This window comes from Puma concolor, chromosome D2 (genome assembly GCF_028749965.1).
Source record: "Puma concolor isolate L17-30 chromosome D2, mPumCon1.1.hap2, whole genome shotgun sequence".
Taxonomy (NCBI): domain Eukaryota; kingdom Metazoa; phylum Chordata; class Mammalia; order Carnivora; family Felidae; genus Puma; species Puma concolor.
Window position 1 is genome coordinate 80,504,495 of NC_141677.1, and position 27,307 is coordinate 80,531,801.

Below are 27,307 nucleotides of genomic sequence, written 5' to 3' on the forward strand. Positions count from 1 at the left end.
GGGTGGGACCTCCACGTCAAGGTCTGGCTGGGCCGGTGCCCAGGCCGGGGCAGGTGGCACTGAGGCGTGAAGGTGCCCAGGCATCCGTCCCTTTTCTCAGACAGACTTCCTTGACTCAGCCTGTCTTCGAGACACACACACACACACACACACACACACACACACACACACGCCGGAGGGCTGGAGGGGCGGGGGGAGCCACGAGGAGGAGCCAATCACCCTGCACCGGAGCCTTCAGGGCCGGTTCCCTCGGCGGCGCGGCGTGTGAGAGAGTGTGTGCGCATCAGCGGGGATTTCTGTGATAGAGGCAGCCAGGTTCCAGAGAGGGAGAGCAGAGGAGGGGGAAGAACGAGAGGGGAGGAGAAAATTGGAGGTGGGAGAGACAGACGGAGAGAACAGCAGTGGGAGAGAGGGAAGAGAAGCGCCGCCAGGAGAGAGGGGGAGAGGGCGGGAGGGAGAGAGCCGGCGGAGGGGAGAGAAGAAAGGGAGAGCGAGCAGGGAGAGCGCAGGACGCGAGAGCCGCGGAGCCGGCGGGGCGCGCGCGGAGAGGGATGGGGTGAGGGCCGGGGGGCGCCTGCCGGCCAGCTCGGGGCGCGGGCGCGGGGGGGGAGGGCATGGGGGCGGGGGCCGGGGGGGCGCGGGGCGGGGGCGGCGCCGCGGGGCCGAGCGGCGGCGGGGGCGCCATGGCGGCGCCGGGTTGCGGGCCCTGAGCGCCGCGGCGGCGGGGCGCGCACCATGAACTCGTGGGACGCGGGCCTGGCGGGGCTGCTGGTGGGCACGATGGGCGTCTCGCTGCTGGCCAACGCGCTGGTGCTGCTCTGCCTCCTGCACAGCGCCGACATCCGGCGCCAGGCGCCCGCGCTCTTCACCCTGAACCTCACGTGCGGCAACCTGCTGTGCACCGTGCTCAACATGCCGCTCACGCTGGCCGGCGTCGTGGCGCAGCGGCAGCCGGCCGGCGACCGCCTGTGCCGCCTGGCCGCCTTCCTCGACACCTTCCTGGCCACCAACTCCATGCTCAGCATGGCCGCGCTCAGCATCGACCGCTGGGTGGCCGTGGTCTTCCCCCTGAGCTACCGCGCCAAGATGCGCCTCCGCGACGCCGCGCTCATGGTGGCCTACACGTGGCTGCACGCGCTCGCCTTCCCCGCCGCCGCGCTCGCCCTGTCCTGGCTCGGCTTCCACCAGCTGTACGCGTCGTGCACGCTGTGCAGCCGGCGGCCGGACGAGCGCCTGCGCTTCGCCGTCTTCACGGGCGCCTTCCACGCGCTCAGCTTCCTGCTGTCCTTCGTCGTGCTCTGCTGCACGTACCTCAAGGTGCTCAAGGTGGCTCGCTTCCACTGCAAGCGCATCGACGTGATCACCATGCAGACGCTCGTGCTGCTCGTGGACATCCACCCCAGGTGAGGGGTGGGGCGCGGGGAGGGCCCTGGGGAGGGCCGCGGGGGACTCGGTTCCGGGAGGGCTCGTGGCAGGAGGAAGGGGGGTCCCTGTGTTTCCCACCCCCCCCCCCCCCCGCCATGCCCCAGCATGCGACCTCGGGCAGGCCCCCTTGCCACGGTGCCTCCCTTCTTTCTTGGAAAAACTGAGGTGGGGGGAGGGCCCAATGCTGCCAGTCTTGAGACAGGTGCCTAGAACGTCCACCAAGCAGGGCCACCAAAAGCAGGGGTGACACAGTGTGTGCAGTTTTTGAAGCATCGGGGTAGAAAGCACAGAGTCAGCACTTCGTCAGGCTTCGGAGAGTCCTGCGTGTGTTTGTCGTTTTCACTTTAGAAAGCCTGCGGAGAGGGCAGTGATCTCTATTCACTGCTTGAATAGGTTCTAATCAGGCCCCGAGAGTGTGGCCTTGTCGCTTGAGGAGCCCCTCTAGAGCTCTTCCAGCAAGGAAGTGCTGCTCTTCTGGGTCTTTCCTCTCTCTGGGGTCGGGGGCGGCCGCTGTCTCCAGATCCCCTGTTGTGTGAGTCCTCAGGCTGCACCTTCCTCTGTGGGACCTTAAAGGAGCATCTGAAGGGCTCTAAGGGGACTGGAGGGGAGATCTTGCTCTTCCTGGACAGCACTGTCCCGTGTCTCCCAGACTTGGAGCCCGGAGGTCCCTGCAGAGGGAGAGCGTCACCTACGAGGCTCCTGGGACAAAACCTGTCCACACCGCCTCCACCGTCACCTGACGCTGTCTCGGAAAGGCAGATCAGGGTGGGTGGCTCAGGTGCGGCTACGCCCTGGGAGCTCCTGCCATCCTTAGGAGCATCTCAGGGAGGGAAGGAGGAGACTCTCAGCTGAGGTGTCCTGAGCTCACCTTGGCTTTTTTTATGAGAGTAGGAAACCAAGGAAGGAAACGGCTGGTGGTGTCTCTGATTTCTCTGCTGTTTTAGATCCCATCGTCCCAGGGAAGGACGGGCGCCCCCTCTGTCGCCCGGGTCCTAAGTAAGGGGGCTGTGGCTTCCAGATGGTGCAGAAAGTGAGGTAGACAGAGAGCTCCTGAGGGGGGTTGCTGGGGGCAGTGAGGGAGCTCCGTCCTCAGGGTGTGAATGCCCCTCCCCATCCAAGGGGAAGCAGGCTCGTGACTGAGAGGGGCCAGACTGGAGGTGTCAGTCTAAGCGAGGGTTCCTTCAGTGTGAGTTGTTTCTGCCCGTTGAGCCATAGAAAGAAAAGTCCTTAAACTTCACTGTGTCCGCACATACACAGGCATGCGTGTATGTATCCATTGCTCCCCCCCCCAACCCCCCAGAATGGCCCTTCCGCATTACACGCTGGGCCAAAGCTTCTAGCCACAGAATCTTCCTTATGGAATCATTCACAGTATGTACATGTGAATGACCAATAGCACAGACACCAGGGCATATGAACCCATGTGTGCAAATGTGTGAGCTTCACTTACCCAATTGCATGTGGTCATGTGTAAACCGCATGTCGAGCAGACAGGTCACCACATGTGCACATGTCCCAGGGGACATACATGCCCACTGACCTGGGCTGACTCACTGCCTGTGTCTATTCATGGTTCAGTGTCGCTTAAGGAAATATTCTGCAGCCATAATTGTAGAGCTGTTCCCGTTCCGACCTCCTGGGGTGTGAGGACCTTGCTTTGGAAGGTGCATCTCTAGGGGAGGCCTGGGTGACTCAGTCGGTGAAGCGTCTGACTCTTGATTTGGGCTCGGGTCATGATCTCAGGGTCTGTGGGATCGAGCCCTGTGCTGGGCTCTGCATGGAGCCTGCTTGGGATTCTCTCTCCCTCTCTCTCTGCCCTTCCCCATGTCTCTAAATAAATAAATAAATAAATCTTAATAAATAAAACTTAATTAAAAAAAAAAAAAAGGTGCATCCTTAGGACTTGACCAGGGCTGTTTTAGATTCTGTAGGCAATGTTGTTGAACAATATAGATTCCCATAGCAGGGTCCCTAACCATGAGTCTAAGTAGAGGAGGGTTTGAGCCAGGAGAGGAATCTGTCCTTATTCAGACCAGTACAAATCCCATCCCTCTTGTCCCTCCATGTTCCAGAACAGGAGGGGCTGTGGCTCCTTTTTAGCCCTTGTAGGATGTAGGGCCATCTCCACTCTCGCAAACATTGCAGATCTGTCACTGACTCCAGGCTGCTGCTCTGCTCGCCTCCAGTCCCCTATGCTCTCTCTGATCCCCTCGAGGGGAACCTTGAACTCTTCTAGGTTCCAGGATGCTTTCAGAAGCTCCTACTTCTGATGCCATGGGGCCTGCAGGGCCAGCATTAATCCGCACTGGGGAAAGGAAGGGCTTCTGGGACAGGAATTGCCTTTGGCCAGTTCAGACAGGCCCCACTGGCTGAGGGCTGGCAAGAAGTTATGGCAGAGTGGGCAGATATGATGGCACTGTCCCTTCAATGAACCCAGTCTGCCTTCTGTCCCCAGGTCCCCAGAGCAAGAGGGTAGGTAATGGGCCGCAGAGGAGGGCAACAGCTTCCTGACAGCTTATCCACAGCCTTCTTTCTTGGCATCTCCAAACTCTTCCTCGCCACAAATGAGAAACTGTGCAGCTAGCATGGTCCGATGGAGAAGGCTGCATCTAGAACCTCCAGGTCCTAGGCGCAAAGCCTCCAGAAATATCAGCCAAGCCTCCTGGGCTGGTTTAGTGCTGACAGCCAGGACACCTGGGGATCAGCAGAACCCGGGTTTCCTTATCTGGACGGCCAGGGCGGCAGGTGGAGGCTCCGCTCGCTGGAGGTTTTACTTAACAGCCACCACACTAATGGCCTCCTGGGACTTAATTAGAAGGGACCCATTTTCAATTCCCTGAGGCCCGGGTGACGTTTGTCAGGAAGCTCCCCAGTGGTGCCTGTTCTTCCCACAGAGTGTTTAACGTAGCAGCAAGTGGCGGTCTGGACTCCTTTGTTTTGATACCGTCAAAAGGTCGGGGACCCTCTGTCTTAAATCTGTCCCAAGAGACATTTCCCACTCCTGTCTTTCTACCGTGGTGTCTCAAGTTGTGACATTCATAAAGCAATTAGGAATTCCTAATATTTATTACCTACCTGGTCCCCTGATTGCTCAGTCTGTGTGGTTCTGTTCTCCCAGACCATAGCTCTGGACTGGTTGTAGCCGGTCCTGTCCTCCGTGCTGCCAGAGCCTTGGGCTGTCCTCTGACGTGGGACATAGGTGGGGGCTGGGGCGCCGAGGCTGGATCCCTGCATCTCCCCGTGCAGCTGAGGGCTGCCACTCGGCTGGCACAGGTCAGTGATTTCACAGAGCAGAATGTTGGTGAAGCATACTTATCCTCGTGGTCAGGGTCGGCCAACGGTCGGCTAAGTGCCAACCCTGGAGGGCGTCGGAGTTGGGGCATAAGACTGGCAAGGGCCTGCAGAGATGACCCCCACTGTGCCCTTGATTTTATAGGTGAGGAAATTGGGAGACCCAGGGAAGGAAGGTAGGGCACTTCCTAATCGAACAGATCTAGAACGTGGCTCAAGTCCAAACTTGTGCCCAGTTCTGCCCCTGAGATTTATGGGCGGGACAAAGGTGCCCACAGAGGCTCACAAACCATCTATATAAATATTTAGAAGTTCTAAATTAAGCTTACAAACTGTTAAATGAAATATGTTCTATCCTCCTACCTTGACAAGTGTACATTTATAACACTTTGCAAGCCTGGGTTCAAATTTAGAATTCTCGAGCTCCTTGGAGTTCAGCCTCGTACATGGCGGGGAGAGCTGGGCGGGCTCCGAGCACACAGCCCCTGCCTCTCCTCCCCACCCCTACCCAGTACCGCAGGGAGCCTCCACTCCTCAGGCCCCGAGCCGGGCACGCATCTGGCATCGTCCACCCTTGTGAGGATGAACGGGCCCAGGGAGGAATGCTGGCACACATTCTGGACGCAGGATCAGGGCATCTGGGCAGGGAGTTCTGTGTTCCAGGTACGTGGGGTCCAGGTTCCAGGTACTGGTCTAGAATGGATGCTGTGGGCTCTGGGTGGGCACACGAAGTCTTCATTTCATGAGAGGGGCGTCGTCCCTTCAATGTCCAGGACCCAGGACAGTGCCCCTTCGTGTGAAGTCTGAGGACACGACTTTTCGCACTAGTGTGCTGACCCCAGCCTCAAGGTCTGCTCCACCGTGGCTCAGCCTGTCCCCTTGCCTTTTTTTTTATTCTAAAAGCCCAGAAAACAAATCTGGATCACCCCGGGAGTACTCGGAGCGTGTGCTCAGGACCGACTCCAGTCATCTGGGGACCACCGAAGGCCCAGACCATTGTGCTGGGCATGGAGGTGTCTGGGACTGGAAGATTTCGGCCGTGACTTCCTCATTTACTCAGTTTTCAGACATTACCTGGCTTCTCCATTCCCTTTGCCGTTTATTGAAGCCTCCTGGGAAGCAGCTTTCCGGCTCCACATGTCACAATGCTGGAGAGCCCATCTCTCTGTCACCAGGAAGCCCTGTGTCCTGTCGCAGCCCTCAGGAACCCCCACACTGATGTACATGCTCGGACTCTGGGCGAATGCTCCTGGCCAGGGGAATCTGGGGCCCCTCAGAATCTGGAGATTCTGCCCACGAGTCTGAGGACTCCAGCCACTACCCCCGTGCCCAGGAATATCCAGAGAAGGCGTTAGTGTGGCGAGACACAGCTTGCTTCTTGCTCTGTGATCCGGTGGGGGTGCAGTGGGATCTGGGGGAGACACCCCAGTTCCTAGAGTCAGGAGGGCTGGAATGAGTCCCCATTATTTCTGTCCCAAACTCGCTGTGGGATCCTGGGCAGGGCATAAACCCTTCTGGCCCTCAGTGTCCTCATCTGCAAATAAATAAAACAATAGCTCACAGGGCTATGAGATTTCAGGGAACTCAGTTTTGCAAAGCTATGGTGGGGAAAAAAATGAGAGCGAGAGCAGAATGATTTTATTATGTTGTTCTGGGCGAGCTGCTCTCCTACTGCGCTTAACAGTAATGATAAGCAAGAGGGTTGCCCTGCTGCCCTGTCCTCCTTCTGCCATCCCCCGTCCTTCCCCAGAAATCGGGGGAGCTCCGAGCAGGGAGGATGGGTCTGTCCCCTTGCAGGGGCTCAGGGAAGCAGCCGTGTGGTTCCTGGCCAGGAGCGCCAGACTGGGCGTCAGCAACCAGGTTCTAGTTCTGTCGGCACCTCACTCTCTCATCAGGGTCAAGTCCCTGTCTTCTCTGAGCCTTACTTTCCCCATCCGTGAGCTGGGTTGGGTGGATGAGGGGATTTTCCGTACCGCACGTGACTGTGTGACCGTGGAGTCTAGCCAGTCTGTCTCAGAGCAGAGACATGACCCGGCCCGCGTGGATGCTAACCGGAAGCCAACATCCACCACAGACACCTACAGCCCGCCAGGTGCTAATGGCCAGGTGCCATTAGGACAGCAGCCACCGGGTTCCTGGAGGCCACAGAGGGTCACCGAGCCAGCGTAAGAGTCAGGATCAGCTCACAGCCCCTCTGGCAAGCTTCTGGGCGCACCTGTTTCTGTCTGTCTCTCCCTCAAACAGGGCAGAAAGAAAACTTTTGCAGTGGGAGGGAGCCCTGTGATTTTGGAGTCCAAGGTAGTGCTAGAACATGGTAATTGTTCAGTAAACGTGTTGAATACATACTCATCATGGTTAGCCCTTACTGAGTGCTTACTCTGAGTCAGGCACCGCCCTGGGTACTTTGTGGGTGTTCACCTCGAGAGGAGCCTGTGAGATGGGTACTGTTATAACCAGCATTTTAGAGATGAGGCAGCTGATGAACAGAGAGGCTGTGTGACTTGCCTACAGCCACACAGCCATGGAAGGGTGAAGCCTGGATCTGAACCCAGAAGTCTGGCCCGGGTGCCACATGCTTAGTACTTCACTATTAGTGATGGCCTTAACATCCATCGATGAGCCGTGCTTTGTCCTTTAATAGGCTCAAGACTTTTAAGGCTCCCTTAAAAGAATCTGTTTTAGAGACAGGTTTCTAGCATCTTTTTTGAGGAAGTCACTTAAAAAAATAATGGAGACTCACTTTTCCTAAGATGTATGAGGAAATGTACACGTGTACGTACCTAACATATACTCACTGGGTGCTTTCTGGGTGTTAGATGTCGAGCTTTGAACTGGGGGCACCCACGGAAGTAACATGTCTGCAGAGTGCTTGCTGTTTAATTCTCCCTACTGCCAAAGCTTTGCAGGAACAGATAAAAATTTTCCCCGTAGATTTTTACAGTGAACGGGAGTGACATTGATCATTCTAGCCTGTACAGTGTCCATTTTATTCCTCTGGGTCACTGCAATGCATCCGTTTGTCCTTCTGAAGGCCTCCAAAGCTTTGCCAACATCTGCTTTTAAGTGTTCCTCATGGGGTTAAGGCAGGATTATCTGGTGCCGCAGGGAGAGGGGAGACGGTCGGGGTCCTCAGCCCTGCAGCAGCGACCTCGTTTCCTCTGGGGGAGTACTGGAGGAAGTTCCTCACTCCTCCAGAGCTTGGTAGCTGGTGAGTCATTTCTGTCCCTGATCAATGGTGGCTCTGCTTACAGCTATTATGAGATTCCCCTTGGATAAATGAGGAACCAGGTTCAGAGAGATTGAGTGACTTCCCCAAGGCCACACAGCAGTGAGGGCGGAGCTGGGACTAGGACATCCAACCCACAGCTCTTTCGTTCACTGGGGTTATTCCAAAGCATCTGCGAAATGGACAGCATCGTCAGGGCCACAGATGGGAGGAGGGCCCAGCCCCGGTGCCACCCTCATTTATATGAACTTGGCACTCGTTTTTTAGGGGATGCCCAGAATGCTCTGCTTCTCTCGTGGGGTGAGTATACCATGATGGCTCAGGACATCCGGCTCAGGTCTCAAATCTCCAACGGTTCTCGAGTCGATTACGTGAACGTTTGGAGGGCAATACCTTAATATTGAAACAAACAGGCCTGTGTTATGGAGACTGGGCCAAACACATTGTGCCCTAGGGCGACCCTTGTCCCGCTTTGCCGAGTACTGACCGGGCTCTCCTAGGATGCAGGGCTTTGGGTGTTAGAATCAGGACATCCCAGACAGACCAAGATGAGTCGGTTACCTCACTGCACCCAGGCCTCCTGGGTAGGGACCTACGCTTTCTCTCCACACCCACCCATATCACGCTCATGTCACAGGAGCCAGAGGACATTGGTAGGAGAATCTGCAGAGACCCACGTATAAATGGAAAGCGAGGTGATTAAGACTGACTGTTGCTCTGTGGCCTCAGGCAAAATCCCCCCAGTCTTCCTGCCCCATGAGCTGTATTCTTCAGATTTTTCTGGATGAGATGATGCCCTGGGGCCTTCCTAGGGGTATGTGATGACCCTAACTACTTGGGAGGTGACACTCAAGGCTCCAGAGTCAGATGGCCTGAGCTCAGATCCTGCCATCCCCTAGGACGACCGACTGTCCTGGTTTGTTCTAGGTGGTGTTGGGGGGAGGGGTGGTTCCTCAGACATGTCACTTTCCATATAAAAACTGGGACAGTCCAGGGGCACCCGGGTGGCTCAGTCGGTTGAGCATCTGACTCCGGATTTTGGCTCAGGTCATAATCCTGGGGTCGTGGGATCGAGCCCCGTGTCGGGCTCTGTGCTGAGTGTGGAGCCTGCTTGGGATTCTCTCTCCCTCTGCCCCTCCCCCACACTTGTGCCCATGATTGCGCACGCTCTCTCTCTCTCCCTCCAATTTAATCAATCAATCAATTTAAAAAACTGGGACAGTCCCGATTACCCAGGACAAGCTGGTCACCCTACCACCACTACTCACCAGCCGTGTGATGTTGAGCAAGTTACTTATCTTCTCTGGGCCTCGTTTCCTTATCCGAAAAGAAGGCTACCATTGTACTAGTCCTCCATTTCTAGAGACATTGTGAGCATCAAACACACTCAAGCACCTGAGCCTCCCTCACAGTGTCTGCAAAGGGTACGAATTAAAGACGCAAAGAATGTGGGTTGTTACTGACGTTGGTTGTTAGAAATGAGTAACGTGACTTAACAGTAATCATTTTTCAGCCAGTGTGAAACCTGTACGTACCGAGCCAAACTCCAGTTCCCAGCTCCACATTCTGAGCCGAGGGGGAACAATCCTGCAAGAATTTCAAGGGCCTTCAATCCAGTCTAATGTGGAATTGCCCACCTGTGATCAGAAACAGGGCGAAGAAGGGTTTTGATTCCGTGTTAAAATGATAGTCCTGGCGCGGGGCAGGGGAGGGTGCCCCGGCGTTAATGCTACTGGGAACCTGGCTCGTGCACCTTCTCTCCACACCATGCTTTCCTTGAACACATTTGGCCTCGTTGTGGAGCCAGGTCACTGCAGCACGGGCCTGGATTTGCCAGGTTATCTCCACTTCCTGGGCAACTCTGTCCACGGTCTTCCTCCTTGCTCATTTTTGGAGTGATGTGATTTATTTCAAAAAGAAATGGTAGGAACACATGCCCGCATGGAGTGCCAGGGGATGGGGCGTGGGAAACCCTGTGGCTGGCCTTGCCTTTCTGGCTCTCTGACGGTGGTAATGGACAGCTCGCTGTTGCTCATGAATTACCCCGTGGCTGCAGGAAAGGGGTTACGCAAACCACTTCTCTCAGCTGGTGTGAGATGTCAGTTCTCGAAAGGTCCTGGCGCAAGTGGAGTCAGGACCAGGGTGTGGTTGGAAGCATAGACAGCAGGCTCCTGATTCCATCCTCAACGCCGTGTCCCTCGTGGGGACAGTCTCTTGGCTTCACTGAAGGAATCAAGTGACTTCTCCTTCAGTGACCCCAGAACGTAGTGTCTGTGGCTCCAGGCAAGGCTGAGGCTCTTGATGGAAGACGCAGGGCTGAAGACATGGTGGAAAGGAAGCCCCATGCCACACTGCATGCCCAGAGTCCAGGCCACCCCGGGTCGAAAGGACCAGCTTTGAGAAACATGGACGAGGGTTCAAGTCACGTCTCCACTTACCAGCTGAGCAAATCGTTGGGCTTCTCTGAGTTCCTGCTCTTCCTTGTAAAACAAGGCAGGTAAAACACATCTGGAAGGATCTATGTTGGTAAAGACAAGAATTAGAGATATTAATGGGGTGCCTGGGAGGCTTGGTCAGTTAAGCATCTGACTTCGGCTCAGGTCACGATCTCTCGGCTTGTGGGTTGGGGCCCCGTGTCGGGCTCTGTGCTGACAGCTCGGAGCCTGGAGCCTGCTTCGGGTTCTGTGTCTCCCTCTCTCTTTGCCCCTCCCCCAGTTGCTCTCCCTCTCTCTCTCTCTGTCTCTCTCAAAAATAAATAAACATTAAAAAATTAAAAAAAAAGAATTAAGGATATAACTTAGAGAATATGGACTCTGGTGCTGGCATATTGCAGGTGATCGGTGAAATTTCATGAGGAATAAGGATGAGTTTATTTGCACGTGGGCACTGTGCTAATTGCTTTCTGTGCTTTCTGCGTTGAACGCCTTCATGCATCTGTGTGCTTTTTTGCATTCAAGTCTCAAAAGAGCCCTTGGTGGCATTCTATTATATTACTATGCACATTTTACAGACGATGACCCTGAAGGCTTAGCAAGGTCACGCCCGTGCCCAAGGTCACGCGCCTAGGGCCAGGACTTGACCTCGGGTCTGTCTGGCTCCTGTCTGAGTCCCTGCACGCAGCGTCCGGCCCGTGTTTGCTAACGGCAAGTCCTCTCGCCCCCTCTCGCGTGCAGTGTGCGGGAACGCTGTCTGGAGGAGCAGAAGAGGCGACGGCAGCGTGCCACCAAGAAGATCAGCACCTTCATAGGGACCTTCCTCGTGTGCTTTGCGCCCTACGTGATTACCAGGTGAGCCTGACCTGCGGGCCTCTCGCTTTGGAGGGCAAAGCAGCATCCGCGCGACCTGGAGCAGGCACCCGCCTCTCTCGGACTCGCGTTTCCAGAGAGTGTGTTGGGGGCGACACACAAGATGGGTTTGGTGAAAAGGAGGGCACGCGCTTTGCCTCTTCAGCCTCCAGTTGGGGATGGTGACTCAGAACCAAAGGGGATGGTGAAAGAGTCTCCCCCTGATTCCCAGCTCACATCATCTAACCCTTTGGTCTCGGCTCCGGCCCCAAGAGGGAAGAAAGGGAAGGAGAGGAGAGGACAGGGGAGGGGAGTGGGAGGGAGGGGAGGGGAGGGGAGAATGGAAGGAGGAAAATGCCCTGCCCCAGTTGGGTTCCCGCTGCCCACTGAGCACAGTGTGGCCCAGCCCCCAGGCATCCTCAGCCAGGACACCCTGCTCAACAGCAGGGGCCACATGCCGTCTGCTCTGCCACACCGGGGGTGTCCTGCTTCTGGTACGGGTGTTGTGAGCTGGTGACCTTCTCTTCCATTCACCGACCCCCCCACTGCTGCCGGGGCGCGACACGCTGGCCTCAGGGCTGTGTGTACCAAAAGCCAGCCTGCTCTAGCTGCAGAATTTCCTTCCCGTGGTCTGGCCAGGGGGAGGAAAAAAAAAAAAAGTATCATCCAATCAATTTTGCACACTGGAGGGGGGAAAAAAAGCCCCAGGACTCTGTATCCAAAATGGCTTAACTATTTGAGAAGTTGACAATAAAAAAAGGGATTTTGATGTTTGAGTAGGAAGCGGATGTTGAGCCTGGGAAGTAGGATCTGTGCAGGTGTGTATGTGGGTGTGTGTGTGTGTGCGTGTGTGTGTGTGCGTGAGAGAGATTGGAAGAGAACACGGCCTAGCATCCCGGCATCCCCAGCTGGCAGGGACCTGGAAGGGACTCCCGGCCTCGCTGGCCCCCAGAGTGGGCTTGCCCACAATAGCCAGGTCTCCCCATTTCTCCCGTCCACACTTATACTGAGCTGATATCTGGTTCCCTGTGGTGCTGTCCGCTTTCTTTGGCCCAGGGGAGCATCTGTCCCCTCCTCTTACGGGTCCTGCCGATTTGCAGACAGTGAGCCTGCCCCCCACCCCCCACCACGGCAGCCCCCACCCTGTCTTCTCTTGGAGCGTCTTTCACTGTCTTGTCACAGATGCTTCCTCTGGGCGAAATCTCACTTTGAACGAAGGACCTAGGACCGTCTGCAGGTCTCTGGATAGGTCTGATCTAGGCAGAGCAGAGCCATCAATTCTTCCTTCTAGAACCGTCCGCTAGACCGCAAGACTACTGACATCTTGTGTGGAGCTCCCTTTGTGGGGGGGCCGCTCCGTGCATCGTAGGGTGTTAAGGGCACCATGTCCCCTACTCACCCACTACTTCCCTCCTGCTCCCCAGTTTTAACAACTAGAAATGTCTTCAGACACGGCCCCGGGGATCAGCCTCCACCCTGGTGGAGAACCCTTGGTCTAGACACTCCACATCCAGCCAGGACGCCAGAGCTTGCGTAGATCAGGTTTTCCAGGGGACAGGAAACCCAGGCTGTAACAGAGGTGAGAAGGTTTCTGTTGCTGTCCAAGGGCGGGGCCACAGCACGGTTCCCAGCATGGGCTCTGGAACGTGCCCACTGGGTTCAAACCATAGCTCCACTCTTTCCTGCTGTGTGACCTTGGGCCAGTGATAGCGCCTCTCTTTGCCTCCAGTCCCATCCAAGTGAGCAGTGCCTGCCTCTTAGGGTTGTTTTGAGGACTGATGGGATTTGAGCATGGGCAGCACAGACCTGGCACGGTTGGTTGGCGCTCCCTCCCTCGTCCTTGGAGCCCCCCGCCCACCCCCGGGCCGACCTGGGACTGGCTGGTGCGTGCAGTGAGGGCATCAAATCCACTGTGGAGAGAGGCACCGGGAGGGGAGGGCAGGCAGGCGCCCCTCCTCTTAGATCCCACAGGAAAGGGGACCTGTGGGCTAATGACGGGAACTTGAACTCTCAGAGGAGAATAGGTAATGCGGCTCCAACTTTAAACTATTGGATTTTTCTCTGGCTTAATCTCATTTCCCAACAAAATTTTCCTTTTTTCTGATTATAGCTCGGTTGCTCTAATGGTGCCCAGAAAATAACGTTTCAGTAAAATTAATGGTAGATTCGCAATGCAATATGCTCCCTCCAAATGGATTTGATGCATTTGGGATTTTTAAAAATATTCACAGAACCGTTCATCCTTGATGGGGATGAATGGCAACGTACTAAGGAGAAAAAGCTATGCCGAGAAAACCTCACAAATACAAAATAGGGCTCTGGTGAAACTCCCCTTGGCCCCACTACCACCATCTCCCCAGCTGTTGCCTTTCTTTCTTTTTTGGGGAGGTGGCAAATTTTGAATTTTATTTGTTTGTTGAGTTATAAGTAACATGCCGTGCTATGTGAGTTTCACGTGTATAATGATTCAACAATTGTGTACATTACTCAGTACTCATCACGACAAGTGAACTCTTTTTTTTTTTAAATTTTTTTTAATGTTTTTATTTATTTTTGAGACAGAGACAGAGCGTGAGCGGGGGAGGGGCAGAGAGAGAGGGAAACACAGAATCCGAAGCCGGCTCCAGGCTCCGAGCTGTCGGCACAGAGCCCGACGCGGGGCTCAAACCCACAGACTGTGAGATCGTGACCTGAGCGGAAGTCGGACGCTTCACCAACTGAGCCACCCAGGCGCCCCACGACAAATGAACTCTTGATCCCCTTTATCTGTTTCATCCGTCCCTCCACCTGCCTTCCCTCTGGCCACCACCACTTTGCTCCCTGTACCTACGAGTCTGGTTTTTTTTGGTCTGTCTCTTTTTCCCTTGGTTTCTCCTTTTGTTTCTTAAATTCCACACATCAGTGAAATCGTGTAGTACTTTTCTCTCACTGACTTATTTCACCTAGCACAATGCCCTCTAGATCCATCCACGTTGTTGCTAATGGCAAGATTTCATTCTGTTTTCTGCTTCAGTGATATTCCATTGTACGTATATATCGCCTCTTTCTCCATTCGTCGATCGGTGGACACTTGGGCTGCTTCCTTATCTTGACTGTTGAACCTATAATGCTGCTGTGAGCGGGTGTTCATACATCTTTTCCAATTAGTGTTCTCATTTTCTTTGGGTAAACACCCAGTGGTGAGATAACTTGATCAAATGGTACTTCTCTTTTCATATTTTGAGGAACCTCCACAGTGGCTGCACCAGTTCAGTGCACGAGGGTTCCTTTTTCTCCACATCCTCGCCAACACTTGTTGTTTCTGGTCACTTTGAGTTTAGCCATTCCGACAGGTGTGGGGTGATGCCTCATTGTGGGTTTGATTTGCATTTCCCTGATGATGGGTGACGTTGAGCATTTTCTCACGTGTCTATTGGCCATCGGCGTATCTTCTTTGAAAAAAAAAAAAATGTCAAGTCAGGTCCTCCGCTCGTCTTTTTATTAGGTTAATTGTTCTTTAGTGTGTTGAGCTATAGAAGTTCTTTAGATACGTTGAATGTTACCCCTTTTCAGATATGCCCTTTGCAGACATCTTCTCCCGTTCCCTAGTTGCCTCGTCATTTTGTTGATGGTTTCCTTTGCCGTGCAGAAGCTTTTTATTTTGGTGTGGCTCCAAGAGCTTAATTTTCCTTTGGTTTCCCTTGCCAGAGGAGACAGATCTAGAAAAGTGTTTCCGTGGCTGATGTCAGAGACATTACTGCCCGTGTTTTCTTTTAGAAGCTTTATGGTTTGAGGTCTGGCATTCAGGTCTTTAATCCATTTTGAGTTTATTTTGGGGTATGGTGTAAGGAAGCGGTCCGGGTTCATTCTTTTGCACGTGGCTGCCCAACTTTCCCAGGACTGTTCGTTGCAGGCACTATCTTTCCCCCACTGTCACCACCCTATCCAGCTCCTGTCTTGGCTTTCTTGTAGGCACAAAGGAGCGATCCTAAGCAAACCTCATCCAATATGCAAACATACCCTCATTTCATTTTGACACACATTTTTTCCAGCACCTTCTCTGTGCGCAGCGTATAAAAGGCCCTGCAGAAGAGGCATGGGTTGGTGCGGTCCTGCAAGAGATGCCCTCTGAGGGGACATTGACCCTGTAGACATGGCCCTCATACCCAAACAGAACACCATGTCATGTCATCTGATAGGGACAGGGTCCAGTGGCTCTCCTGGAGGGAGCTTCCTGGACCAGGCTTGTGAAGTGGGCTCGGCTCTGCAGGAGGGACAATCCAAGCAGAAGGGACAGCATGAGGCAGTTAGAGCCCTGTGTAGGGTCCACTGGTCACAGGTCCTTTTAGAGCACTTGAACGTGGCCTGTCTGAATTGAGATGTACCGTAGGTGTAAATGCATATTGGGTTTCGTGGCTTGGCATGAGCATACATACGCTTTTTTGTACTGATTCCATAGTGAAATGGTGATATCTGGGATAAAATATACGGTTAAAATTAATTTTACCTGCGTCTTTTCCCACCTGTGGCTTGCCTTCTCTTCCTATTGAACAGCACTGGTCTGTAGTCAGGGAGGTCTGGGGTATGAGGTGTGTCGATGACCTTCCTCCCAGCACTCTCTTTCCCTTGACCTCTGGCTGCTCTTATCACTCATCCTTCACTGACCAGGAACCCCCTGGGATCTCCATTCCTGATGCCCTGCAAGAGTGCTCAGAACTCCCTGCCTCCCTTCCCTCCACGGTCAATGTCCTTCTCAGTATCAGAGTTTATCTAGGAGCATATACAGAGTGGCCACATCACTGTGACCCTCCACCAGGACAGGTGCACTGAGGCAGGGGCTCTTGGAGGGCCTGAATGAGGGGACATATCCGACCCCAACCAGGGGTGTCAGGGGAGTTTGTGGCTGGCAGATCCTCATGGTTAGTCCCCCTGAAGTTACACCCCTCTTGGAACCACCTACCCCCTCCTCACCCCTCCCCTACATCCCTTCTGTGACTGAGGGGAGAAGAGATTCTGGTGAGATGCATTATGTTGATGGTCACTGGAGGTCCCAGGCATACCCCAGGCAGATGGACATATGCCAATGTGCCCATCACACGTAGGGAGCTCTCTGGGCTCTAGGCATGTGCCGGGCATGGCCAGGGTCCCATCAGAACTACATTTCCACTGTCAGATGTCCACACGGCCACACGGGGTGCGGTGGTGTCGGAGTGGGGCAGGATTCACTCTCATGCTCACTCCCAGAGAACCTGCCCCAAAGTGTCCCATGTCACTGAGGGTCCGGGCTGAGAACCACACGTGGATTGCCTGCAGAACTCAATCGCTGGTAGGGAATATGTCAGATAACCCATTCAGGGAACGCAGCGCGGTCTATCCCCACCAACACTGGCATGGAGATTGCTAGCGCTTCTCGGGGCGATTGATTCTTCTGTTCTTCGCAAGCTAGTTTCCAAGTGTAGACTCGAGCCCCCGTCTCAGAAGAAGCTGAAGACGGGCCCTGCTCTGGAAATGGAGTTGAGAATTTAACTTCTCGCAGGAAATGATTCCTTATGGAGAACCTAGAGCCGTGGGTAGTGGAGGTGGAAAGTCCCTTCGTGGGCATCTCATCCAGGGAGCGTAAGCTGGTGGCACCTTGCAGGCCAGCTGGGACCAAGTGTCGGTGGCCAGCCTGAGCATGTGTTGAGAGGCACCGTGAAGCTGGGCTGGGAGTGGCGGGGGCACGCAGTGAAGGAAGGTCTCCCCTGCCTGAGGAGGTGAGACACGGGCTGTGCCGTTTTCAGTTCCTAATCTGGCACGGTGGTTTGCCAACTTGGAGATTAGAATCGCCAGGTGTGGCTCCTGGCATTGGTGGTTTCAAAATCTCCTAGAAGACTCCAGTCATGAGTGGTGTTGAGAACCACAGCTCCAGTTCTCTCTCTCTCTCTCTCTCTCTCATTCACACACACGCGCGCACACACACACACACACACACACACACACACACACACTTCACCCAGGAGGAAGCCGAGGACAGGGTTGCAGGGGGGCAGTTGCATTGCCTAGAGTCTCACACTGAGTCAGTGGTGGGGCTGGGCTTCCAACCTCAGTGGGCTGTCTACCAGCTCTTCAAGCTCTCAGAAAGGTCCTCCCCTGCTTCTTACTCACATCTGTGGCTGTGGCAGAGAAGTGCCTGGCACGCAGACATGGCTCCGTGAGCCCCTGCCCCAGAACCCTCTTACCCACCAGGGGTAGATTACCAAGGCTTGTCAATGACTGTGTTGTATAAGGACCCTCCAGACAAACAGACAAGTAGAATAGATGATAGACAGATAGATAGATAGATAGATAGATAGATAATGATAGATAGATAATAGATAAATAATATATATAGATAGATAATAGATAATAGATAGGTAGATAGATAATAGATAGATAGATAGATAGATAGATAGATAGATAGATAGATAATAGATAGATAGATAGATGAGAGAGAGAGAGAGGGACAGAGACAGAGAGAGACAGAGAAAGAAAGAGTCTGAGAAGTCCCACAATCTGCCCTCTGTAAGCCAGAAACTCAGGAAAGCTGGTGTGTGTAGCTCAGCTTGAATCTGAAGGCCCAGCCAACTGGGAAAGCTGATGGTATAAGTCCTGGTCCAAGGGCTGGACCAGGTCCAAGGGCTGGAGAAACTGAGCTAAGACATCTCAAGTCAACCAGTGGGGCAGGGGGAAACCAGGGGCGAATTCCTCTTCCCTCTGATGCTGGCTCAAGTCGTCAACGGAATGGCTGACGACCACCCAGTTGGGGAGGGCAATCTGCTTAGATGTCTCCTGGATTATGCTCTGCCTCCCTCCTGTGCATGGAAATAACAGTCAAAACCACTGAGACAGTAACTGGCTGACCGTGTGGAATCCAGAGGAAAAGAACCAGCCCCGTGTCTCTGAGAATAATCCCGTTAAGTCCCTGCTCTGTGCCTGGGGCTGTGCCATTCTCCGTGCCTCGATAACCTCCTCATTTCAAGATGAGGCTACTGAGGCTCAGACGGGAACTAGCCTTGCCTGGCAATGGACCCGGCCAGGGTTCCAGCTCGGGTCTGCCTGAAACCAAAGCCTGTGCAAAGCCTCACGCCGCACTGCTCTGCTTCTCTTCTGGGAACATGGTGGTTCCCACTCTGTTCCCATAAGGCTGTAGGAAGGCACTCTGTGCCTTGACCCACTCAGAACCATAATGGTGCAGTTTTGGAGATGATTGGGAGCAAGCTGTTCGAGTGTCACTTAAACCCGACGTTGAGCTGCTAGCTGAGACACTAATATTTCCCACCACTGCAGTGACTGTCCCGGTGGCCTGTCTTGCTACTTTTACCCATTCCAGCCTTACGAGTGAGGACACGGGCAAGAGTTCAGGTCAACATCAGGACGCCTGTGGTGAACCCCGGGAGCTGGCAGAATTGGAACACTGGAGAAGAGAGGGGGCTTCTGCTGTGACCTCTGCCACCTTTTTGAGTTGATCAAGATGTGGTGGGCTGGGAGGGGGTCCTTCTCTTTGTCCCCAGTTAGTCACATCCGCCTGATAACTTTCTCGGGTAAGAAAGCATCAGTCTTGAGTCAAGAACCATTCGGGTCTTCAAATAGGTTCTCAGGCTTCCCTTCTTGAAGAACACAAAGTCTTTATAACTGCACCTGTCACCTGTCATTGGACACCTGTAATGCACCTAGGAGGTACCAATGCCTACCTGGTTGCACCTAGTACAGCTCTCCTGCAAGGTAAGCACTGGAATCCTTACCTTGCAGAGGTTCAGAGAGGTGAGATGAGTTATCTACGGTCACAAGAGTAGCCACTGGCAGAATCAAGGGTTAAAGGTCAGTGTCGAGCCTATTGGCAATAATTTAGCCTCGCAGCCATGCTACATGTCCAAAGCCTGGGGACCAGGCAACTGGAAATACAGAGATGGCCATTTGCAGGGTGGGTACCCATCTAACTTCCTGTGCCCAAGCACTTCGGTGTGAACCCGGAGTAGCACCTACAGCACCCATAGGTGAAGACAGGTAGGCACGTGAGGCCTTTCACTAGAAGAAGTGGTGGGTTTGCATGGAGTCACCTCTGACCTCCCACACGGCTGACGGCAGCTTGGGTAGACCTAGACTAGGACCCAGAGGCCATCAGCTCTGGCAGCTGGAGCCATCAGTAGACTTGGTTGGCACAGTGCCGGCTGTGCAGCAAATACCTTTCAGAAAGACAGGTCCCTGAACTGTACCAACCGAAGAGCCACTTGCACCTGTACCTTGGGGCATGTCGGATAACCGTGGAAAACACTTGGAAATCTCCACCTTCACTCTAAATAAGAGTCACTACCTTCTTTTTTCTTTTTAATTTTTTTTAACGTTTATTTTTGAGACAGAGACAGAGCATGAATGGGTGATGGTTAGAGAGAGAGGGAGACACAGAATCTGAAACAGGCTGTCAGCACAGAGCCCGACGCGGGGCTTGAACTCACGGACCAAGAGATCATGACCTGAGCCGAAGTCGGACGCCTAACCGACTGAGCCACCCACGCGCCCCCACTACCTTCTATTACAGGCACTGGCTCTTGTGTCCCTCAAAGCCCTGCTAGGTCACATTTGACTTTTTCCAAGTGTTTGAGCAGAGTCTGAAGATCCGCAACAGATTCTCGTCCAAAAGCTCTAATTAATTTTTTCTGAATTAAAATTCACATGTCTAGAAGCATTTGTAAGGCTATTATCTTTGCAGCAACATATGCTTAGAAACAATTATGGTTGTCCCAAATCACCAGAGTGGGGCTTGGAAGCATTAGTGGATCTGACAGCACCATTGTTGTGGCTTTTCAAAGTCATGGAATTATGTAGATGGCAGAGGGGTTTAATATGCAGTTGGTTGTCCAGTGTTAATACTCTTTTAATAAAATGTCTTCCGTTCTCATGCCTCACGAAAATGTAAAGTGTCAGCTTATTACTTACAGGTCTTCAAGTACGCAAACCAGGTTCTCCAGACCTGAGGCTGGCTTCCCAAAGAATGTTCTGAGGCCCGTGTTGCTTTTGGTGCCCAGTGTGCCTGTATACACGTGTGCGTGTGCACACAGCAGTGGGGGCAGGAGAGATGATGGAGGCATGTAAGATAGAAAGAGAGGGTGCCAATTTACCACTTCTTTCATTTTTTATGTCCAATGATATTTTATTTCTGTTTTTGTTGTTTAATTTTATTTAAATCCAAGTTAGTTAGCATATAGCATAATAATGGTTTCAGGAATAGAATTTAGTGACTCATCACTTACATACAACACTCAGTGCTCATCCCAATCAGTGCCCTCCTTAATGCCCATCACCCATTTAGCCCATCCCCTCAACCACCTCCCCTCTGGAACCCCCAGCTAGTTCTCTGTATTTAAGAAACTGGTAGAACTGATACGTGCATTCAACAAAGTCTCAGGATCTAAAATCATCATACAGAAATCAGTTGCATTTCTACACACCAACAACGAAGCAGCAGAAAAAGAAATCAAAGAATAGGTCCCATGTACAATTGCACCCAAACCCATAAAATACCTAAGAATAAACCTAACCAAAGAGGTGAAAGATCTATATGCTTAAAACTGTAGAAAGCTTATGAGAGAAATTGAAGAAGCCACAAAGAAATGGAAAAACATTCCATGCTTATGGATTGGAAGAGAAAATGTCTGTACTACCCAAAGCAATCTAGCAACACCCGCATTCTTCACAGAGCTATAACAAACCATTCTAAAATTTGTATGGAACAGAAAAGACCCCGAATAGCCAAAGCCAAGTTGAAAAAGAAAACCAGCACCAGAGGCGTCACAATTCCGGACTTCAAGCTGCATGGCAAAGCTGTCATCAAGACAGTGTGGTACTGGCACAAAAACAGACACTTAGATCAGTGGGACAGAATAGAGAACCCAGAAATGGACCCCCAAATGTATGGTCAGCCAATCTCTGACAAGGCAGGAAAGAATATTCAATGGAATAAAGACGGTCTCTTCAGCAAGTGGTGCTGGGAAAACTGGACAGCGACAGGCAGAGGAATGAACCTGGACCACTTTCTTACACCCCACACAAAATAAGCTCAAAATGGATGAAAGAGCCAATTTACCACGTGAAGCGTGAGAGTTGAAGGTAAAGGTCTTTGACGGTACCCTGGAACGGGGTCCAGGAGGTGGGAGGGGCAGCCTGGCACCAGGCAGGCACCTGGTCCCTGGCGCCCACAGCCCCGGCTTCAAATCCTGGTGTTTCCACGTCCAGGCCATGCGGACTGGCGCATCACTTTGCCATGGCTCCTCCTCTGTACCGTAGGGGGAGCACTCTCAGGGGCTTGAGGCAGCGTTTGTGAAGTGGCAATCGAAGCACTGAGCCCTGGGGGACCCAGAAGTGTTGCCGGGCCTACAGCGGCCTGTATTACTGTTCCTATCCTCACCCCAGAACTTGGTTTCTTTGGGGACTCTCATTGTCGAGCAGAATTGAGACATTGGTCTCTCTGGGCGTCCAGAGAATGGAGTTCTGGCAAATGTACCCCCATCCTCCTTCCAGAGGCGGGGACTGGCCCGGATGCTGGGTGGGGGTGGGGCCTGCAGGGGAGGGATGAAAGGGGAGGGCTTCCAGCCCTCGGCTGTGACAGCCAGGACAGAGCCCTGCCGGTGACCCAGATCAGAGGGTTTGTTGCCAAGAGAGAAGAGCGTGGCTCCCAGGAAGAATCCCTCACCCCCTGCAACAAATGCAGAACAAAGGGGTGTAGAAGGGGGGCCGGGCACATTGGACCGGTGGAGGCGGGGGATCTGCGGGGATCTGCTCTGCAGCGCCCTGAGTCAGAAAAATACACATCTCTGTGCTGTGCTTCCGAGTTGTGAACGGCCCACACCCTGTAGCATTTCACACCCTCCCACCATCCTGGCAGTGCTGGGACGCCCCCAGGGGCTCACAGAGCAACTCTGACCCGACCTGCCTCAGAGTCGCCTGGAACCCTTGGAAAAGCAGATTCCTGGCCCCCTTCCCCTCTCCTCCCCCTGCCCTGCTGATGAGAGTGTGGGCTCTCACCCCAGGGGACATGCACAAGGAACTGTGGCTCTGGGAGCAGGCCTGGGTGCATTTTGAGCAGAGAAGCATAAATGTCTCCCCCTGCACAGGGCCTGCTGGCAGAGGTCTTTCTGGTTCACATCCCAGACAGTAAGGACATGGAGAGTCACTTCGGTGCTTAACGGAAGGTCAGGGGCTGGGGGCAGGAGGCTCAGAGAAGAGGCAGTGCCCTCACGGTTCTATAACCCCGGCGTCCACCTTGCTGCACACGGGGCTCTAGGACTGGGGTGGGGGCTCGGTGCCACGTTGTGCCGTTAAAGGCAACAACAACCGGTCCTGCTTAACAGCCTCCTACATACCCATGGGCTTCCTCAGGCTACCATTAACCGAGTGGCTTAAACGATAGAAATGCATCGTGTCAGCTCCAGAGGTTAGAAGTTCAAGATCAAGGTGATGACAAGGTTGGCGCCTTCTGAGGCCAGGGATGAGGGGGAGTTTGTTCCAGGGCTCTCCCCTGGCTTCTGGGGGTCTGCTGTCAGTCTCTGGCGTTCCTTGGCTTGGAGAAGCATCACACAATCTCTGCCATCGTCCTCACATGGCCTTCTCGCCGTGTGCATCTGTGTCCAAATTTCCCCCTTTTATAGGGACACCAGGCGCACTGGGTTAGGGGCCTGCCTGACTCCAGTCTGACCGCATCTTAACTGATTACATCTGCAACAACCCCATTTCCAAATAAGGTCACATTCTGAGGTATTGGGGGTTAGGACTTCAACATATGAATTTGGGGGAGATAATTCAACCCAGGAGGTGATATAACAAAGGAAAACAAAAGACTGCTTTGCACCTAAGCCCAATAATCCCTAAACTCAGGGCTCATGGGTCAGAGCTGTCAGTAGGGGCAGGAGAGGGGAGTTCAGTAATCCACCACGTGGATTTTTCTTTCACTAAAGAGAGAAGAGGCAGGGCATGGCAGGAACCTTCTAGCACGCAGTGACCTTGCCCACGAGGAGAATATGACTGATCAGAACTGGCAATCTCCCTCTCCTGGAGGGGAGGGCGCTCAGAGGGGGTGAGCGGAGCTAGACTTGGTGTAAGATGGGCTGGAGGATTCCCTCTGTAAAAGGTCAGCTGGAGGGAACCACGTGCTATCCCTGCCCAGACCTAGAATTAGAAAGAAGCAGTTGTGGCAATGTGGAAATCCTTGCCCCTTCTCGGTGCCCTCAAATGGAGACTTGGAACTGTCAGAGCTAGGTCTGAGCAAAGCTAGCCACAGCAGGTGCACAGCGTGGGGCGGGGGGTCCCATGTGCACAGGAAAGGCAGGAAGTGGGTCAGCCAGCCACACCGGAGCACGGAAAGGGTATCCCCACTTCAGGCTGGCCCAGCAGCCACACCAGAGCAGTGTCCAGGCCTGTGCTGATCCAGAGCATCTCTTTGCCTGGAGGCCCTGACAAGGGCCACACACTGGCTTTTCGGAACAGGAGTCATTGTGTGTACTGTGGAGGGGGGCAAGTGACAAGGTTCTGGGGAGCGCGTAACTGTGGAGAAGCGGTCCCGGGGCTGGGAGAGATGCAGAGCTCATCGGGTCCAGTCTGCGGGGCTGGATCTGAATCCCAGCGTGGCCTTTAGTCAGGACTTGGGCAGCAGTAGAGTGGAACCGGGTTTCGCTGGCTCTCTGAGCCTTGATTTCCTTGTCTGTAAAATGGGAATAATGATACCTCCTACAGGACACAGGATACAGGATAATTGTAAGAGGAGAGATTGTGCACATCAGTTGTTTTGCTCAAAGTAGACACTCAGCTGGCAATGATTATTACTGAACCAGGCAGAGGGTTCAGACTTCACATAAAATCTCCGAGAAGCGATTGAAGTAGATTTTATCTCTTAATTATCCAGTGGTGAAATCTTACATTGCCCTGAATAGTTTTAGCCTGTGAAATCTACAAAGCCTGCAAATGATAATGTTGCCGATCTTGCCGGATGGTTTAATGATACTTGGCTCTTTCAAGAATCCTCTCGGGAGGGCCAGGGATGCAAAGAACTGAATTCAGCGACACAGAGAAGAGCAGACATTTTGGAAAGGCCATTTGGCATTGTGTAGCGACAATGTGTTGGCATTCAGCTATTCCATTGTCATTATTAGGTGTGAATTCTAAATTCAGGGTTTTTGTCCCCTTCAAGTCCTCACTTCCCAAAATAGGTTTCTTAAAGTACAGCTTTCCCAAATGCTAACAGCTCCATTTCCCCATTCGGGCTAACAAGGACATGAGCAGAAACGAGGCCACGTCCCCCCACGAGGTCAGAGGGCAAGGGTAGCCAATGGCGCCGGAAACAGGAGGCCCAATGGGGGGCTTCAGACGGGCTCGTTAAGGGGCTGTTCAAAAAAGGGGCATTGCACAGGAGGCTCAAATCCTGCCGGCTTTCTCCTCCTTCCCTTCGTGAGCTTGTCCCCACAGCCTCGGCCCGAAGCCAGGAAAAGCACGCAGGCTGGCTGCAAAGAGTGACAGCCCAAGCTCAGTCCTTTCTGAAGCCGGGGCCTCACCTGGGCGGCCCGCCACACCGAGAACCACTGCTGCCCGTCATCCTGCACACACCTCCTCCCCCCCGGAGAATACAGGTGCCAGATCCCCGGGCACAGACGCTGGGCCTTCCTCTCTCACAATCTGCTGTGTGACGCTGGGCAACCCCTTCTCCTCTCTGGGCCTCAATTCCCTCATTTGGCAGCGGACAGAGGGTAACTTATGATCTTCAGTCTGTGGCCTTTTCTGCCTTGTGCCAGTGATGCATAATGTCCAAATATGGCCAACGGTGCCGGACACAGTGGAGAAAGGAAAGTAAGGGACTTGATTTGGGGGGGGGGGTTCCATTACACAGAGGAAGGCCTTTATTTCCTCACAGTCTCGCATTAGCACCATTAAATGGAGTTGTTCAATGGGCACTGGGCGACCCACAGAAAAATACCCCTTTGAAACATGGGCTGTGTCTCCCCTTGTCCCCTCCCAAAGAATGAGGGTCACTTTAGGGTACCTGACTGCTGCTGTTGCCAAGGGCCCCCCCGAATCCCAACCCTAGGAAGAGGCCTTCCTCATCTGTAGATTCTTCCTGATGCAAGGTCTACTGGGAACTGGCAGAATGGTCGCAAAATTATTCGCAGACCTCCCTCCCAGGCCACCTGCTCAGGAGGGCAGAGCTGGACTCGAAGCAGAGAATCAGCCTCTTCCAGTTACAGTGTAGAGATGGTCTTAATTAACTGCCTCGGTTTTCATCTAAAACCTCCGGGCCCAAGGAAGGGAAGCGACTTGCCCAGGGTCGCACAGCAGGACAGCAGGAGAGTGGGAGCCTGCGGCCAGGACACTATTAGCCACTAGCCTATTTCTCAGGTAAGCTTATGCCCCAGAGTCAGACAGACCTGGGTTCAAATCCTGCCTTTACAATGTGCTGGCCGTGAGACCTTAGGCAAATTACTTAACCTCCTTGGACATCTGTTTCCTCACTCGTAAAACAGAGATGGTCACATCTCTGGCCAGGGGTGGTGGGGGGGGGGGGGGCGGTGTCCAAGAAGTCACGTGTGTAAAGTATGCAGTGAGTCCGGTAGCCGGAGCAAACTAAGTGCCTGGCGAATGTCCACCGTCCGTTACTGTTACTGTTGTAAATCGCAGTTGCCATCGTTGTTGTTGAGGACGCAGTCCCGGGAAGCTGAGGCTCGCCAGGAGGCTGTGCTCTCAGTAACGGCCTCCCCGTGTCTCCGCAGGCTGGTGGAGCTGTCCTCCTCGGTGCCCATCGGCTCCCACTGGGGGGTGCTGTCCAAGTGCTTGGCCTACAGCAAGGCCGCGTCTGACCCCTTTGTGTACTCCCTGCTGCGACACCAGTACCGCAAAAGCTGCAAAGAGATCCTGAACCGGATCCTCCACCGGCGCTCCCTCCACTCCTCGGGCCTCACCGGCGACTCCCACAGCCAGAACATTCTGCCGGTCTCTGAGTGAAGGCCGCCGCTCCTGCTGGAGAGTGAGGAAGGAGACAGCTGGTGAGAAGCGGGGAGGGGGGGCTCGGGGTCCTGGGTGGGCACCCCCAGCTGCCACCCACCTGGCCGGCCCAGCGGTCCCGGTTCCCTGGCTTGTAGGGGCTCTGAAGCCTGCTTCCTGGTTCCTCAAGGGCAGAGGCTGGACTGTCCCTATTTTGCACCAAAGGATGACTGTGGCTGCTTCCTCTGGCTTTTCTTTCTGAGAAGCTCCTTTGAGGGCCTGGGCTCACCAGAGGCTCCCCAGGAGTGACACTGAGTCCAGTCATGATCAAGGACACGCAGTGCTGGTGGCAGGTGGGAAAGCATGGTGTCCACCTGCTTCCTAACCAGTAGGCATTGGGCTCCATGCTGAAGAAAAGAGGTGGTCTCCATGGGACATCGGTCATGCTGCAAGTAAGGTTGGCAATGGCCGTTTGGCCTTACGTCTAGCATGGCTGCTGTTCTCCACATGGTCGTGGTGGCTGCTTTGACCCAAATATTATCCACCTGGTACTCACTCAGTTGTGCTCAGCCGGGACTCTTGGGACCCTGAGCCCAAGGGGAAAATGTTTAGCAACTAGTGGCTACCCAATTGTGGCCAAGCAGTTGTCTGAGACACAGTTACATTGGATTAAACTCTGGTCCCTCTCTTTCCCCCAAAAGCTGACGTTTGTGTGTGTAGACCATCTTAGCATGAAAATGGCTTAAATAGGCAGGCAATACATGTAATAATGTTCTTGGAGGTCTGACCTTGAAGTCACCTTCTGATTCACATGTCATAACTGTTGGAGCCAAGGAGAGGCAGGAGGAAAGCAGCTGCTTGGTGCCCCCACCCCTGGTCGTGACCTGAATTTGCAGGAAGCGTTTCACCTCGTGTCGCACATCTTGTCCGGCACATCCTGTGTGATGCACCCCCAAGAACTGGCCTGAGCAGGGTTTTAGCATTGATTCTAAGGCACTGGATTCCATCGTCCTATGGGTTCCATTCCTATTCTCTTTGAGTCTATCGACAGAAAGTAGAGGCTGTCCCAGGTGATCGAGAAAGTGCCCTGTGCTAATGAAGGGAGAGTGACATTTTCATTGAAAAC

General features: G+C 53.6%; 1 protein-coding gene across 1 annotated transcript; it reads left to right on the plus strand.

The window, feature by feature from the left end:
* Positions 1-677: 677 nt before the first annotated feature.
* Positions 678-26,881, plus strand: GPR26 (G protein-coupled receptor 26). Its single transcript, XM_086681100.1, has 3 exons — positions 678-1,403; positions 11,116-11,229; positions 25,971-26,881. Exons 1-3 carry the CDS (start codon positions 736-738, stop codon positions 26,200-26,202), a joined length of 1,014 nt encoding a protein of 337 aa, XP_086537226.1. The 5' UTR covers positions 678-735; the 3' UTR covers positions 26,203-26,881.
* Positions 26,882-27,307: the final 426 nt, after the last annotated feature.

Excerpts from the sequence above, each read along its gene's own strand:
- GPR26 (XM_086681100.1), top strand. The coding sequence starts at position 736 with ATGAACTCGTGGGACGCGGGCCTGGCGGGGCTGCTGGTGGGCACGATG. Across the intron at positions 1,404-11,115 it reads CTCGTGGACATCCACCCCAG|TGTGCGGGAACGCTGTCTGG; the intron begins GTGAGGGGTGGG and ends TCTCGCGTGCAG. Across the intron at positions 11,230-25,970 it reads GCGCCCTACGTGATTACCAG|GCTGGTGGAGCTGTCCTCCT; the intron begins GTGAGCCTGACC and ends GTGTCTCCGCAG.